This window comes from Pongo pygmaeus, chromosome X (genome assembly GCF_028885625.2).
Source record: "Pongo pygmaeus isolate AG05252 chromosome X, NHGRI_mPonPyg2-v2.0_pri, whole genome shotgun sequence".
Taxonomy (NCBI): domain Eukaryota; kingdom Metazoa; phylum Chordata; class Mammalia; order Primates; family Hominidae; genus Pongo; species Pongo pygmaeus.
In genome coordinates, this window is record NC_072396.2 from 127,900,856 (window position 1) to 127,915,238 (window position 14,383).

General features: G+C 37.5%; 1 protein-coding gene across 22 annotated transcripts in view; it reads right to left on the bottom strand.

The window, feature by feature from the left end:
• The window catches only part of THOC2 (THO complex subunit 2), a 133,117-nt gene that overhangs the window by 19,088 nt on the left and 99,646 nt on the right, over positions 1-14,383 (bottom strand). For 9 of the 22 annotated variants that reach the window (XM_063660343.1, XM_063660339.1, XM_063660335.1 and 6 more), the window contains exons 21-33: positions 13,471-13,650; positions 12,306-12,470; positions 8,342-8,617; positions 7,170-7,311; positions 6,557-6,714; positions 5,196-5,324; positions 4,715-4,846; positions 4,443-4,627; positions 4,300-4,365; positions 3,760-3,938; positions 3,413-3,515; positions 1,527-1,957; positions 1,270-1,328 (exon numbers count right to left, since the gene is read on the bottom strand). In XM_063660343.1, coding sequence (XP_063516413.1) covers positions 1,270-1,328; positions 1,527-1,957; positions 3,413-3,515; positions 3,760-3,938; positions 4,300-4,365; positions 4,443-4,627; positions 4,715-4,846; positions 5,196-5,324; positions 6,557-6,714; positions 7,170-7,311; positions 8,342-8,617; positions 12,306-12,470; positions 13,471-13,650 — 2,205 coding nt within the window. Of the gene's footprint in view, positions 1-455; positions 1,329-1,526; positions 1,958-3,412; positions 3,516-3,759; positions 3,939-4,299; positions 4,366-4,442; positions 4,628-4,714; positions 4,847-5,195; positions 5,325-6,556; positions 6,715-7,169; positions 7,312-8,341; positions 8,618-12,305; positions 12,471-13,470; positions 13,651-14,383 lie in introns of all 22 variants that reach the window. The other 13 variants (XM_054471124.2, XM_063660341.1, XM_054471121.2 and 10 more) reach the window with 5 other exon arrangements.

Genomic DNA, 14,383 nt, shown 5'->3' on the forward strand with positions numbered 1-14,383 from the left:
ATGTAAGAAATAAAAATCTTTCTCTGCTCAGAATTTAAAAATAAATGTCAATGCCACATTGTTCATATCTCTCTACTTAAGCTATAGTTAAGAGGTTTAAGAAAGCAAAACATTTTTTTTCGCCACAAAAAATTTAAAATACTGGAGGTCACTGTGGAAGAACAACACTGCCTTGTATTTTTCATAGTTCTTCTTTAATTGGGAGGATTCACATTTTACTTTACTTGTAACTCTAATATGAATATATACATTTTAAAATCCTAGCTGAAAAATTCAGTGGCATTGTATTAACAAGAAAACAAAATATATAAGAGTAATCACTTTTTTTTTCTGCAAAGTGCCTATCATGGTGAATCTCATACCTCCCACACACAAAGAAAGCATTAAAAAAAAAGAAAAAGAAATCAACTACGATATTCCACCACAGTGCTCTTGATGAAGAATTAATAACTTACAGTTTTTTTAAAGTTCAACGTACTGCAAATTCAAAGATTCCATGAAATTAGATGACTTTAGAATTAAAATTAAATATGGAGCAAGGAATGGCTACCCTGAGTCTTCAAGAAGGCTACACCCACGATTTTGTGCTGCAGTTGAATGCCTGGGGTTTCTCTTTGCTGGGTGGTAGGATTGGATGCCACATCTGCTTTTATCGTAACGCAAGGTTCAACTTGTTGGGAACCCAATGGGTATAAACAAACCTCCAAGGGAAGACACAACAGAAGCTGCATGCTCACTGAATATACACAACTACAGGAGAACTGATCACCAAGGAGACTTTAAAATGGAACTCCTTTCAAGACTCCTTCTTAGAAGGCACACATCGGTATGATGCTCATCAAGAAGCTTGAATTCAGAGGTAACTTGTTTATCCTGTGTCATCCAGGAAGTCTTCAGTGCTATATATTCTTCAATATGCTGAAAAATAGGCTTCATTCTGCTGAAAAGATTCGTTTGCTTGTAGCTACCATTGCACTCCAAAAAAGACTGCTTAAAGCAGTTGAGGCACTTCTGGGTAAAATTTCTCTTGCACTTTGAAACACTACAAAATTAGTGCTAAGTCCTTGAAGTTTTAATATTTTTATAATAAAAATACTCAATAGGAAAAAAAATCAGTCCACCAATATAGAAAAATTCATTTTCTAATGCAATATAAAACCTCCAGTGGCTCCAGTGAATGCTTGGCATAAGACTTGAAGGAAGTCAGGACACTGGTATTCCAAACAGGTGAGCCTAACATGGACGCTGCCTTCCTCAGGCTATACTAACCTTTACTGTGGAGGAATGTGATGGAGAAGGGTGGGTATCAATTTTGCGGCGTTTTTGTTCTGTTAAGACAAAAAGAAATAGTCAGAATAAGGTACATTTCTAGTTTGCCAAACACTTAAAAAGAAAAAAAAAAACTTGTTATGACAATCAAGTTCCCCTAGCAAAATCCCTATATAACTTACCAAAACAAGGAGACAATAACCAACTATACATTAAAATAACAAAAGGTAAGAACATATAAAGAAAGGTAAACTTGCCCCTTTCAGGCTCTGGAATATCTGATCTGGGAACAGGTGATTTCAAGGACCCAGAAACTGGTGTTTTTTCTCCTCCTTTAACATTTTCCTTTGATTTCATTTCCTTTGCTATATCTCTTTCTCTGGATGGCTCCTTCTCTCTTTCCCTTTCTTGAGTTGATTTTGATTCTGCGTTGGGGACAGTGGTCTTAAATTTCTCATCTTTAGCTTTTTCTTCCTTCTTGAATTTTTCTTTCTCTTTGTCAGACTTCGGCGTTCTTTCCTTGGTCTCTCTTGCTTTTTCATCTTTATTTGGCCGCTCTTCCTTTGGTTTTTCTTTACCATCTTTACCAAGTACCCTGGCCTCTGGAGTAGTAGCTGGAGTCTTTTCTTTTTTCTCTTTTTCTTTCTCTTTCCCTTTTTCTTTGTCATTTTCTTTAACAGCTTTGTTGCTTAAGAATAAAAACATGGGATTTTAACACAAATAATCATAAAATATATCCTTTGTCTGATATATGATAAAATATATCATAAAGGGTTTCTTACTAACTTCAAAAATACTAGAACTAAGGGGGAGTCCTTTGAAAACTAAAGGACAACTTTAAGACAAGGAAAAAGGAAGAAGTAATGGTCGGGTGCAGTGGCTCACGCCTGTAATCCCAGCACTTTGGGAGGTTGAGGAGGGTGGATCACTTGAGGTCAGGAGTTCGAGACCAGCCTGGCCAACATGGTGAAACCCCGTCTCTACTAAAAATACAAAAAACTTAGCTGGGCATGGTGGCGGGCACCTGTAATCCCAGCTACTCTGGAGGCTGAGGCAAGAGAATCGCTTGAACCTGGGAGGCGGAGGTTGCAGTGAGCCAAAATCACACCACTGCACTCCAGCTTGGGTGATAGAGCAAGACTCCATCTCAAAAAAAAGGAAGTATTTCTTTATCCAGTAAATCATAAACAAATTCATGAATTGCAGATTTAAAAGAATTATTAGCCGGGCGTGGTGGCTCACACCTATAATCCAGCACTTTGGGAGGCCAAGGCAGGCAAATCACGTGAGGCCAGGAGTTTGAGACCAGCCTGGTCAACATGGCAAAACCCTGTCTCTACTAAAAACACAAAAAAAATTAGCCGGGAGTGGTGGCACACGCTTGTAATCCCAGCTACTAGGGAGGCTGAGGCACAAGAATCGCTTCAACCCAGGAGGCAGAGGTTGCAGTGAGCTGAGATCACGCCACTGCACTCCAGCCTGGGTGATGGAAAGAGACACTGTCTCAAAAAAATAAAAAAAGAATTATTAAAATAATGTCAGGCTCTTTTTTGGCATACATTTATAACCTATGAGAATAAACGGTAAAAACCAAAACTATATCCCACAAACCAACCAAGGTAACTACTATCAGGAAATGCATTACTTAGCTGGATGGATCACTACTTAAATTAGTGTAGGCTTTTCTTATGTCTGTCCTTACTCAGATTGTTCACAGCAGTCCCTCTATCCTAAAATATTTGTTTAACTTCACACCTACATTCCCCTGAGTATCCCAGCCGGAGAAACAAAGTCATTATACAAGCATAACTATACAAAACATAATTAGGATGTAAAGCGTATCAGCAAAATAGGGTACATACAAAATTTCAAAGCCCAACATAAATGGCTTTTCACATTACTCAACAATCACTCCCCTTCTACTCATGAGGACTCATAGAAGAATTTATAATTATGAGGGCCAGGTGCAGTGGCTCACGCCTCTAATTCCAGCAGTGTGGAAAGCCAAGGCAGGCGGATCGCTTTAGGCCAGAAGTTCGAGACCAGCCTGGGCAACATTGCAAGACCCCCCATCTCAAAAAAATACATAAAAATCATTTTCAAAAAGAATTTAGAATTATGACACATGGCACAGTGTTCCTACCTGTTAGAGCCACTATTTCCATTGCTTGAATTCCCTTTAGGTGTGGTACTAGAAGCTTTATTAACAGCTTTCACACCACACTGAGATCTCTCCCTTGATTTATCTGAAATAAAAGTAAGGTTTTATTTAACAAGCCCCTAAATGTAAATAAGCTATGATTTCAGAGCAAAATGACTAGAGAATAATTAGAAAGAAACAGCAGGCTGATTACTTCTTAACGCTTATATACTCCTATCTAGGGAATAAAAAGTAATACTAAGCCAGCATTGTACTCGTTCTGTGATACAAAACATTTCACTTTGTTGAAATAAAATATATTACTTATAAGTTTCTACAAATAAGCATACCAGTCTCCTCAGTACTGCTTTCATCCGATTTAGATGCACTTCCTATTGATGATGAAGAAGGCCCACCACCGGGTCCATTTTGCACACTGGCAACTGCATTCCTCGGAGGAGGGTCTTTGTGATGAAACTCATTTTCAGGTATCATGTATGACTTTCTACTTTTCAACTGCCCAGAGTAGCTGAAAGTCGCACAAAGTGTTTAAATATACAAACACAAATCAAAAAACATAAACATGAGGTTTTCAAGAATAAAATTAGCAAGTTATTCATTCTACTATGTGGTTCTAGAGAATTAAAAAATACCAATTTTTAATAAGTTCTTGAAGGTTTTTATAGAATGCCCAACTTTCTTAAAAATTACAATTTCACTATAAACTAATCCTTAAACTAAGATGGCTTTTTTTTTTTTACTCTTGAAGATCTGTTAACTATGATGAGAAAATCATATTTCCTCCCAATCAAGAAATATCATATATGACTTTTAAAAAACTATCATCCAGTATAGACCGGAAGTTGATAATCAGAAGTGGTAACTCTCACCAGCCTGTGGGAACATGATCGCATAATCTCCCATAATCTCCTGAAGGCAGAAGATAAACTTCAACACTGTAAAACATTTTAAAGTCTTCAGAATCCTTCTGTCATCTAGTCTTGTAAATCACATTAAAATAAAATTTTGTTACCCCATAGCCAATGCATATAGATCTGGCCTCTTCTCTTTTTCTTCTTGGCAGATTTTGTGTACTCTTCTTTCCAAAGCTTGACCCAGATTCAAAACTTTTGGGTACCAAGGAAGTATTTTTGTTAGCACAATCAAGATATTCCTGATGTGAGTATATTCGCCTGTTTCAAGGCAATGTACCGATGCCTACAACAAACATTTTCAGATCCATTATTATAAAAGTACAAGTATAAAGAGAAAAATTTGCCTTTGAAAAATCCAATTTTTTTTTACCTTGGTTAGTTTGTAATGCCATTTATGTACAACATGTCGAAAATTTTCATAGTCTAATTGATCAGCCTTATTTCCACCATCAAATCCAGTTGCCCGTAATATGGTAAGGAATCCTGGATAGTTTCCACATTCCTAAGGAAATAATGTTTGTCACTTTTAAAGAAAAATTATTATCCACAAAATAGCAGAAATTGAAACTTAAGTAGACTAGATCAATGTTTCCGTGTAAAAACATCATGTGTATTTGGATAAGTAGTCACAAAAAGTTCAACTTATACAAAGATACTAATTTGGAATGTCAGTTTGAGATAGAATAAAAAAGTATACAGCACTTTTTAATAACGAATTAATTGTGCTTATAAACACAGTTTTACAACTGAATCTTAAACTCAGCTTCTCTTTTAAAACTCAACTATCTAGATATTAATGGATGTGGTCATTATATACACGGGTAAAATATAAGGGTTTTTATTAATCATACCTTTTCATATGTGGCTCTATCACTATGCCACCTGGTCACAGTCTCTAACATGCAGCAAAGAAACCTTCCGTATCGACTGGCTTCATTTTCAGTACAGCTTGCAACTGTGTAAATTATGTCAGAGAAAACCTATAGGAAAAAAATGTTTAAAAAATATAAACAAATCAAGGTCAAAATCAGTTAAAAATATTAGAATCTCTTACAGCAAGTCATAATAAACAGGTAAGCTTACTCAAAATGTATATTCCCTTTATATAAGGATACTGCAGAGAACTTTGGAGATTTTGGCTTTTGTGGGGAAATAGTGCATTCATAAAACCACCACCCAAAACAAGAACTTTTATAAAGAAAGCTGATTTACAGTGACAAGAAAAAAAAAATTATCATTATTATTACATAATAGTTTTTTTTTATTATTACATAATAGTTTCTTAACCACTTAGTCATACATATTACTGGGTTTACGGGGAGAGTAAGCAGAGGAAATGCTGATAGAAATTAAAAATAGGCAGCTGACATACTGGAACATACATTATGTTTTTTGTTTTCTTTTGAGACAGAGTCTTACTCTGTCACCCAGGCTGGAGTGCCGTGGTGCAATCTCGGCTCACTGCAAGCTCTGCCTCTCGGGTTCACGCCATTCTCCTGCCTCAGCCTCCTGAGTAGCTGGGACTACAGGCACCCGCCACCACACCCGGCTAATTTTTTTGTATTTTTTTTTAGTAGAGACGGGGTTTCACCATGTTAGCCAGGATGGTCTCGATCTCCTGACCTCGTGATCCACCCGCCTCGGCCTCCCAAAGTACTGGGATTACAGGCATGAGCCACCGCACTCGGCCACATTATGTTTTTAAACCACAAAATGTAGTAATAAGAAAAAAGCTAAATGCAAAATGTGAATATGACCATACTGAAAAGCTTCCCTGCTACTGTATGTATGGGAAGGTGTAAACTTTTTTGTCTTTTTTTTTTTTTTTTTTTTTTTGAGAAGTGAAGGTTAAGAATGGAGAAGAGAGTTCTACCTATTATGATACAACACGTAAACTCAAATACTTAGTTAATAGTTTAACCTTGAGTGCCTATTACATATCAGGTACTTTTTATGTGTAGTGATTCATTTAATCCTCACAACAATCTTATGAAGCAGGTACTTATGCTTTACAGATAAGAAAACAGGCACAGAGAGGTTAAATAACTTGCCAAAGATCATATAGCTAGAAAGTAGTAGAGCTAGGATTCAAGTTCAGACACTTGGTTCTTGACTTCATGTTTTTTAACCAAACACACAATAATACCTCTATAAATTATGATGTTAGCTATCTTTGTGTGAGAACTTTTTAAAGGTTGCAATAAAAACTTACTCGATCATAGCAAAGAAGTGTGGAAAAATTTGGAGTTTTCTGTTGATGTACCAATTCAACAAAACGAGCACAGTAAACAGCATCAATTGCTGAAAAAATACATCGAGGAAATATACACAGCTGTAGAAATTTTGTGATGGTCTCATTTTTGGTAGATTCTAAAAATAAAGGAAGAATATATTATGTGGTAAACTTCTTCCCCAAGTGCCTCAAAGCCACCAAACATGACAACATATTACCTTTAGTGTAGAGAATACTATAAACCACAAACTATTTATAGTTTGTAACCAAATGTCATGCCTGGTCACGATTATCATTTTTACTATGTGGACTTTTTTTTCTATCTATGATTTCTCCAGAAATATGTTTTATACAGAAAAGGTGAATGACAAGCTGCCAATATGTAGTTAAAAGTTAATTAACTTCACCAGCAAACTGTATCAGTTCCTCCAGTGAACATGAAGTTGATTCTGCATTAACAAATAACCAAAGAATGGGATAGGAAACACTGAGTTGAAATGCAAACATAATACACTTTAACACCTCTAAAGTTATAATGTTTTGTTTTCTGTAATTTGCCAGCATCAGGAACATAACAATTCCAACAACTTACTTGCTAAAAGCCAGTTGTCCTTTTCCAGTTTCAATCTCTGTAGAACTCTCTGTACATGTTCCATCTGTTTCTTTTCTTCTTCAAGAAGCTTGTCCTGAAGGGCAGTACAGCGCTCCTTCTCTTTTTTCTTTTTATTTGGGGGCTACAAAGAACAAATTAGACACTTTTCTAACTATATGCACATTACCTTTCTTCTTTTAATTGAAAAGTTTAAAGAGACAAAGGCTGATAGTTTATAACTACTTTAACATGAATATAGGTCCACTTGAATGTGCTACTTTTATCTCCATTCAACACACTCGTAACACTGTCATGGCATCTTCATACACCATCAGAACAGGCTACATTTGCAACACTGACACTATTAGTCTCAGGCATGGTGTCATCTTTGACTCTTCCCTCTCCTTTATACCAACACTGGTTTACAAGCCTTGTACACTGCCACTACCTCCATCAGTCTATGCTCTCACAATAGATTGCCTAAAAAGCCACCTAGCTGGTCTTTAGCCTAATGCTAGTCAAAAAGCATCTTTCATACTGCTGTCATGAGTAATCTTTTTTTAAGTATCATTTTTTACATTACTCCCCTGCTCAGGAATCTAAAATAGCTCTCAATTTTACCAAGTCTACTTTTCTCCCTGACTTCCAATTCCTACATAATCTGGCCCCATCATAATTATTCATATGCATCACTAAGTACATTCACTACATGAAAGTGAATCAGTAAAAGTGGTCTCCCTAAACCTCAATCTACTTCCTGTCTTTGCTGGAACCCTATGGTGACCTCCCTATCTGCTTCCATATTTCCAAACCTAATCTATCTTCAAGGCCTGTCCATTTCAAGACTCAGCTTTTCAATAGTCTTCTCCTAAAGAACTCTCCTCTTGAGAACTACTGCTCTTGCTATTAGAGTCACATGAATCACTTTAAGTTACTAGCATAGCCGTCAGTAGAAAAGGACACTCAAATAATTTTTGATTAATCATAACCTCCACCTAGTCACCAATCTCCTGGCCCTCCACTCAGAAGTAACTATTAAACCCCATTTAAGAAAACATTATATAGCAACAAGATCACTGTTTTAAGGAACCAGAGCTAAAACAATTTCAAAATATAGGTAACATTGAATACCATAAAGTTATTGCACTTGAACTACCAGAACAAAAACCCACCATTTCCTGATTGTCATCAATTGCTTTCATCTGGACTTTAAGTTTATTGACTTCTCGTTCATAGCTGGTGTGTGGAACTGCAAGGTCATACATTGTCAATGACCAGAATGTAGCATAGAATTGAGGGCTGATGTCATCCCAGACTTTGGAAACATGTAAGGAGACCACTGCTTCATGGACAGGCGCCATCACCATCTCACATGATGTAATGTACTTATGAACTTTATGTTGCTGTTTACTTCCCTTTTCTGATTTTTTAAGTTCATCATACTTTGACTGTAGATAAAAAGTAAAAATACATACATACATACACACACAACATAATTTATAGCTTTGACTTTCATGGTATAAAAATCTATATTCCCTCCTAAAGACTCAAAAGATGACCAATCTCAAAACTGTTGTAGAAATTCTAGTTTCTTACGAACAACGTTTATTTTAAGATAAATCATCTCTGGAAGCTATTCCAGTCTTCAGTACTGTGTGCCAACTAGGAGATTCTCAGAGGGTTCTTATCTAATCTGACCTGTTGAGTAAAGTGAACAGGGTATATGCATGTCCCCCTCTTTCATTCCCCCACCCTACTCCCTCTTGCTGCTGTATCAGGGATTGAACATGTAGGGTTTCCAGTCCTGCTTTTGAGATATTCAAGGGAACAAATAGAAGGTCTTAACATGAGAAAAGAGGAAGAATGGAACTAGTAACAGCCAACTAGGACAGAATGTAGTATCACTACATGCAGACCCTACCAACTGTTAAAATTCATCAATTAAAAACCCGGATCAAGAGGCCAAGGCGGGCAGATCACTTGAGATCAGGAATTCGAGACCAGCCTGACCAGCATGGCAAAACCCCATCTCTACAAAAAATTAGCCGGGCGTGGTGGCGCATGCCTGTAATCCCAGCTACTTGGGAGGCTGAGGTGAGAGGATCACTTGAACCCCAGAGGCGGAAGTTGCAGTGAGCTGAGATCATGCCCCTTCACTCCAGACTGGATGACAGAAGGAGACTATCTCAAAAAATAAAAAATAAAATAAAATAAAAAGCTGGATCAACACTAAGAAAAGTTATGAGAAATTTGTTTTAAGACTGCTAAGTAGGGTGACCAATTGTCAGGGTTTGCTGGGGATTCAGGGATTTCTGAGGATTTAAGACTTCAGTGCTAAAACTGGGAACATCCCAGGCAAACCAGGACCAACTGGTTACTCTACTGCTAAGCCAAATAAATTTTTCTGTGAAAAGCTGTGGTATATTGAAGTTTAAAGCATGTGAGAACTGATGCTGCAGCTTCTTTCGTTTGACTGGTTTATCCTAATTTGGGGGAAAAAAACAGAGGAATGCCATATTCTTAATTGTATGAGGAAAAAAAATTGTTAGTACAATGGGAGGTGCTGCAGAGATATGTGTATGCCAAATATATTACACATATATATATACACACACAAACAAAAACATATATATATTCTATATATATGAAGATAACATATATATTATACATGAACACACACACACACACACACACACACACACATATATATGAAGATAACACAGAGTTGCTGCTATTGTTTCACATCCTTCAGTCTCTTTAGGATGAAAGAGCTCTCATCCAGAAAATTTTGTTTAGGTTAGGTATCACCCTTAATATGAACCCAAAGGAAGTCCTAAAACTAGTTACTTCTTTACGTTAGAAAATCACTTAAATCATTCTATTTGTGCTAAACACATAACCCAAAACGAGATGATCAAAGGTTCTGCTTCCAGTTCTACACTGTGATACGCAAAAGAGTCTCAGTTCCTTACAGCTCAGTTACCTGCCTTCCTTCCTGAGTGCTCAATTTTACAATTGTTCTAGAATTTTACAATTGTTCTAGAAGTGGGAAGATTTATGCTCTGTTATCCCCATTTTAGAGAGCATGCTGACAACCACTGAGACCACATAAGTGACAAAGTTACGAAGAACATTAGTTATGAAAAAGGAGCCCCAATTGCATCAGAAACCTGAGGGAATAGCAGTTGGGAAAACAGAGAGTGTTTTTTAATTTAGAGGACAGGTCTTATTGAAGGTAATTAATATGAATCTAGATGAGCAGAATGACTTCTGCTAAGGTTCTAACAAAACGGGATAAAATAGGGCTGACATTATCTGCATAAAAGACAGCCTAATTACCTGTTCTGGGCAAGATCTAGAATATGAACTAGGTAAAAGCCTATCTTTCAGACCTGTGTCTCAAGGTGGACCACAACCTCTACAATTGAAACTAAAAATTAGTTTATAGGTATGAGAGGGTTACATGATACCGCCAATCTCCCCAGTTCTCTGGGTCTGAATCTGTGATTTCTATTGCTAGGAACCCCATAGTCGCTATCTAGTTAGAAAAATAGGCTTGGTCAGAAAATAAGGCTATACTTCATATTTACCTAGGATGAATATGTCCTTGTCTAAAGTCAGTTTAACTCCCACTTCAAGTTCATACCTTCAATCAAATGAAGAGACATAACAGTTCTACATTTCAAATTGCCTGGGGAACTGGACTTATGGAATAGAACTGATATCCACAATTATTGCTGTACTTCTCACTATTGTTCAAAAATCTCATCTCAAGAATCTGAGCAGGCCAGGCACAGTGGCTCATGCCTATAATGCCAGCACTTTGAGAGGCCAAGGCAGGCGGATCACCTGAGGTCAGGAGTTTGAGACCAGCCTGGCCAACATGGTGAAACCTCATCTCTTCTAAAAATACAAAAATTAGCTGGGTGTGGTGGTGGGCACCTGTAATCCCAGCTACTTGGGAGCCTGGGATAGGAGTATTGCTTGAACCCAGGAGGTGGAAGTTGCAGTGAGCTGAGATTGCACCACTGCACTCCAGCCTGAGAGACAGAGCGAGACTCCATCTCAAAAAAAAAAAAAAAAATCTGGGCAGCATTTGGCTGAATTATCCTCAAGAGAGCCTGCTGATAGTCAATTTATAGAGGGGACATAGCAGTCACCTAATACACATTTTCACTCTCTCGACGAAGGCTCTTCAACAGAGGCTTTCACTCAAGAAGCAAAAGCAAGGATCCCCAGGACAGCTTGGATGCCCATCCAGCGCAACCCCAAGGTTGCTGGGAAACCCCTTTTCCAAAGAGTGGCATGTTGCCTACAGATAAAAGACTTATATCTGACTTGGCTATACAGCCACTTCCATTTAGTTTTCTGTTTTCTTCCAAGCCTGAGAGGGAAATGCCATTTCTTTGTTTAGGTTTTTGTATCTCTTAAAAGACAAAGATAACATTTTACACAAGTAAGAGAGAAAAGGTAGCTTGAATGACCTGCTCCATTTTCTGAGCTGGCAAAGTTCAGCCAACCTCAGACAACCAGGTGTTCCTGTTTGCTAGGATTCCATATTGCTGATTAGTGTGTTCACTTAGCACAGGGCAGGTCAGAATTCCTAAGATGAAGAAATTCTCCCACCTCTGTCTGTCAAGAAATCAGGTACCCTCTTGCACAGCTGAGACTGATCTACCATGGGGTGTGACAACAGTAAGACATTACACAAAGACGGCATACAATTCTCTGGATTGAGAGGATCTAAAGGGGAAGAAGCAGCCTAACACCACTCCCTTATTGTCTTTTTCCCTTCAGAGTGTATACATAACACAGGAATTTCTGCATAGTGCTAATAAAGTGATAATTAAATCAAGCAGCAGTTAGTTAGGAAAGAAGTGGGAGACTGTAGCAGTTGATATGTAAACACTAACAGCAGATGTTTGATTAAATGATCAATTAGACTCCAAATTTCTCATCACCTTTTTTGTATACCTCTACCACACAGCTTTGTACCCCTATTGGAAACAAAGAAGGGATCCTAGTTTAAGGGCCAAGACCGTTCCCCAAAATCTGTAGTGAAATGTACTTACAGATAAAACCGTTAAGAAATAATTTGGATCGCTCTTGAGCGGCAGCAAAGACACTTGTACTTACCGAAATATGATGGGCATACATTGGCCTAGACAGGAAAAATGCTGCATCATGGGGTGTATGAAATTCATTACAGAGTACATCAATTGAAGGCACTCGCTTTATATAATCTTCTGTGCTCAGATTAGATGCTAAAAACCCACCAAACTGCACCAGGGTATCATGACACTAAATTTAAAAAATAAGACAAAATCAACATATTTTCCAAAGTGATTAAGAAGTCATTTTAGGAATATTTTAACAATTAAGAATCCAAATTTTATAACTTAAAAGGACTTTAGAGACCATCTACAAGTATAATCACATGACCATATTACAAAAAAAGATGCCAAGGCCCTGACAGGTTGACTAATCCAAGGTTTTACTAGCCAACTAGGTCTCTTAAATGTCAAGCTGTTGTTCATCACTTTTAGTGGAATATATTTACCTAAATCAAATAAAATAATAACCATAGGCAAACAGAAGTCAATTCCTTTGCCCTTAAAAGAAGAAAACTTTATTTACAGAATATATTCATAAATATTAAGTACCAAAACCTAAGATTAGCCCACAAAATGTGTTTAACTATCATCAACTGTAACACAAAGAAAAAGAGAGATAGCAACCCAGCCTGGGCAACATGGCAGAGGCCCGACTACAAAAAAAAAAATCTAAAAATTAGCCAGGTGTGGTGGTGCATGCCTATAATCCCCAGCTACTCGGGAGGCTGAGGTAGACTGATCACTTGAGCCAGGGAGGCCAAGGCTACAGTGAGCTGAGATCATGCACTGCACTCTAGCCTGGGTAACAGAGTGAGGCTTTGTCTCAAAAAAAAAAAAAAAAGGGAAAAGAGAGTGAGCATGCACAAGTGGGCAAGCAAGCATCTATTCTGTTATGACTGAGATTTCCAGAGATCGGGAAAGATATAAATGCAAACAACTTGAAGTTGCAGGAATTTAACGATGTAATATTTAATTAATCGACAGCCTTACACATAACATCTCTTGGAGCTATCTCTTAAATATCATAATTTACAAAGAAATAGGCCCTATTTCCAGAATGTCTTTCACATTAGGATGTCTCATATTCACATGATGTGCAAAAATGACATTTTTCAAATTATAACACATTATCTTCCTTTTACAGGATTAAAAACATGTACATAAACATAAAAGCCACTTTAACTTGCCTGGTCATAGAGCTTTCCCACAAGTTTCAAATGTTTCTCTCCACCTTCCTGAAAGATTACCCCATTTCTCTGCTGAGCCATAAGCAGACAGAGAGGAAGGGCAAGATCATGGTCCAATAGGGCATCCTTTAATCTCTGAGAGGATTTTTTAGTGTTTCTGATCTGACCAAAATAACCACCCTGCACAAGGGAAGACACAAATTTACCAGTGTACAGTACATAACCCATGCTAATTTGAAAAAGACACAAAAAAGTTGAGTTAAAATCCTTAATATAAAAAACTCCTACATTCCACATTCCTTCCCTTACACAAATTTATTTCAGTGACTATTACTGACTACAGTCACTGGCTTAAAGACAAATGTCAACTGAATTTAAATTTTTGCATATTTTCCATTTTCCACCTTGCAGTCCCCTCATAAAGGATTATTCATTATTCAGTATGGCACAGATTCAACAGAGCAACTAAGACTTAAGGGAGTGAGGATATCAAGGATCATAGAAGATGTAGTAATTATTTGGTAATTATTTTATTTATTTATTATTTTTTGAGACAGAGTCTCACTCTTCTTGCCCAGAATGGAGTACGATGGCGAGATCTTGGCTCACTGCAACCTCCGCCTCCTGGGTTCAAGCAATTCTCCTGCCTCAGCCTCCCAAGTAGCTGGGATTACAGGCGCCCACTACTACGCCTGGCTAATTTTTTGTATTTTTAGTAGAGGCAGGGTTTTGCCATGTTGGCCAGGTTGGTCTCGAACTCCTGACCTCAGGTGATCCACCCACCTCAGCCTCCCGAAGTGTTGGGATTATAAGCGTTAGCCACCACGCCCAGCCTTATTTGGTAATTATTTTCCTTACAGATGCATTACTTACTGTCTTTTATACTTTGTTTCAGCTTTTTTAAAAAGTTAAA